This window comes from Brassica napus, chromosome C6 (assembly GCF_020379485.1).
Source record: "Brassica napus cultivar Da-Ae chromosome C6, Da-Ae, whole genome shotgun sequence".
Classification (NCBI taxonomy): domain Eukaryota; kingdom Viridiplantae; phylum Streptophyta; class Magnoliopsida; order Brassicales; family Brassicaceae; genus Brassica; species Brassica napus.
The window spans coordinates 32,565,794-32,568,279 of record NC_063449.1 but is presented as its reverse complement, the minus strand read 5'-3'; the positions used below and the strand labels follow the sequence as shown (position 1 = coordinate 32,568,279).

The window sequence follows — 2,486 nt, the reverse complement described above, 5'->3', positions numbered from 1 at the left end:
CAATAAATTAATTAAAATATTAATAAATAATATAGGCGGTATTCCGGCCATTATAACATAATATAAATAATAGTACAGGCGATATACCGACCATTATAACCGGGTATATATGATACAATAAATTTTACCGAATTGCAGAACGATCGTGCTGATAACGTGTTATAAAAGAACTGAAATTTTATTATATCGCAGTAATTTAAATAAGGGCAAAATTTATACCCGTAGGAGAAGATAACACAAATATAGAGAGAGAGTGTTTCTTATTAAAGGGAAGAGAAGAGTTTTTAGTGTGTTTACAAACGAACGCAAACGTTCGTATATATAGAAGGAAATTTACTGTGCAAATAGTGCAGCGGGCCCCACATCTTTTATAATTTCAAACATTACGGCTCCTTCTGTTTTTGTTGACTTTCGTAACAGGCCCCATTTTCTGATTCTTTTTATATGAACTGTAGAGGAGAAAGGATTTTAAAAATACCTACGTATTGAATAGAAATATGATAGAGAAAAAAAACATGGAAATATATCTGTTGTGATGAGATAAAAATGTGATGTCAAGTTTGTCAAGAACCAGAATGCACGTTTGCTATCTGTTATGGGTGTGATGAACTTTGCTGGCCACGAATTGCTAGAGATGCAGGAATGGTTTTATAAATCATGCAAGTATAAGCGCAAGAAGAGAGAGAGCTCAAAGAATGTTCCACAGTCATGACAGCTAAAGAAAATAAGTATGTTCAGAGCATAGAGTTCTCTGTGTTGGAAGTAAGAATCAGAGAGTGAAGTTGGGAGGAAGGAAAATGCAGATAACAATAAAACAACAGAAACTCCTCAGATCTTGGAGATTCAAATTCAAGTACATTGCAGCACGACGAGACAACAAAACTAGAAACGATATGCATCCTGCTGCTTTAACATCTCCAAAGTCTCTCGTACGTTCATGTACATAACAGTGCGACAGAGCTACTCTTGGGTAGAGAGGCTCATTCGGTTGTAATCATCTTCCCCTCCTTGGACTCTCTTATTCTAATTCAAAATTCAATCAAATTCAAAATTTAAAGAATAAAGCTTCATTGTTTCTGGGGAAAAAAGAAAAAGAAATTTGCCTCTGGGTGATTCCTCAGAAGTTGAGTAATTTTTTCTAGAGGTATATTACGGTAAGCACCCCACTTGTACGCTAATCTCAACTCGCCGTCAAATAGAGTCTTAGAAAACTTCCCAAACATCTGTTGACAAGTAAAGATTGGTTTGTGATACAAAAAACCAAATAAGAGGAAGTAAGAAGGATAATGCTTACTTCAATTTCACGTGTTTCACTCCTGAGATGTGTGGTTAAATCACCATCTTCAACACGGGTACCGCCTTCACAATAAGTGATGCATACTGCGCAAAAAATACCACCGCCAGGTTCACCTGTGTCCTCAATGCTCTTCCCAGCACAATCAATCTTTGCATCTGAAAGAACAAACATTGCATAGTTTAGAAACACAATAACAAACAAAACCATCAGACAAAACAACAAACAAACCTTCAAGTAAGTCTTTCCAGGTCAAATTTGGAGGTTTAAAGTCAGGATCATAATCATATGCGAGAAGAATGTCACGATCACCCATTGATCCACCAACCTTCATATGGAAATGTAAGTAGCAAGCATATTCGGGATTGGATATGAACAACACTGGGGTTGAAATATTAACGTATTTCCAATTTCTCATTTCCTTCATAATGGTCGAGATACTTGTACATCCTAGGATATCTGCACAAGCAGACTCAAAAAACGGGTCGTGTTTCATAATTATGCATGTGTCAGAGTAGGCTCGCAGGACTTCAACATGGATGTCTTCTAGGTTGCCAAAGGCAATGATGGTGAGAGGACCATGGTATTTTCTCTTATACAAGACAGATTCTATACTCCTACGGACAAGAAGAGGATCATAACCTCCGGGAACCGGGCAGCTTTTGATGTCCCACCACACCTTCGTTTTAGCTGCCCGTAACTCACGAGGCGCCTTCTGGTACCTATTGAGTGTAAATTTATGAGAATTAATGAGAGTTTATGAGAATTATTTGAGATATTTTGGTGAAGAACTAAGAGAGATATGTGAGAGAATCCAAGAGAGAGAGATAAGAATATTTGAGGAACATTTTTCCTTAGATTGATTTAGTGTATACAATAGTTACATAAATAGATCTAGCAAGGAGAATAAGACAATGAGAATGAATAAACAAATGGAGATGAATAAACTAATGAAGACCAGATATGAGGAAGTCACTTTCGGATTGTGACAACTCTCTTCTCTCTTCCTTCCTTAGCATATCATGTGACTTTGGCTTGTTTCCACACTCCAACAGCTCTATCCAGTTGCTTCCACTTGTTTTAATTCGTCCAAGACTTCATGCAAGATATTTAAATCAGTCTCACACCTTTCATTGCTTCAGTTTTCATGTCCATGATTTCATGTCCATGATTTTCTGTCCATGATTTCATG

General features: G+C 36.9%; 1 protein-coding gene across 1 annotated transcript; it reads right to left on the bottom strand.

Annotated features, from left to right (window-relative positions):
- Nucleotides 1-243: 243 nt before the first annotated feature.
- On the bottom strand, nt 244-2,040 carry LOC125589209. The gene is made up of 2 exons (XM_048761673.1): nt 1,526-2,040; nt 244-1,452 (listed from the first exon to the last, which is right to left on the bottom strand). Exons 1-2 carry the CDS (start codon nt 1,788-1,790, stop codon nt 1,181-1,183), a joined length of 537 nt encoding a protein of 178 aa, XP_048617630.1. The 5' UTR covers nt 1,791-2,040; the 3' UTR covers nt 244-1,180.
- Nucleotides 2,041-2,486: the final 446 nt, after the last annotated feature.

Coding starts and splice junctions, on each gene's coding strand:
- LOC125589209 (XM_048761673.1), bottom strand. CDS start 1,790: ATGAAACACGACCCGTTTTTTGAGTCTGCTTGTGCAGATATCCTAGGA. Junction 1,453..1,525: donor CTGGAAAGACTTACTTGAAG/GTTTGTTTGTTG, acceptor TTGTTCTTTCAG/ATGCAAAGATTGATTGTGCT.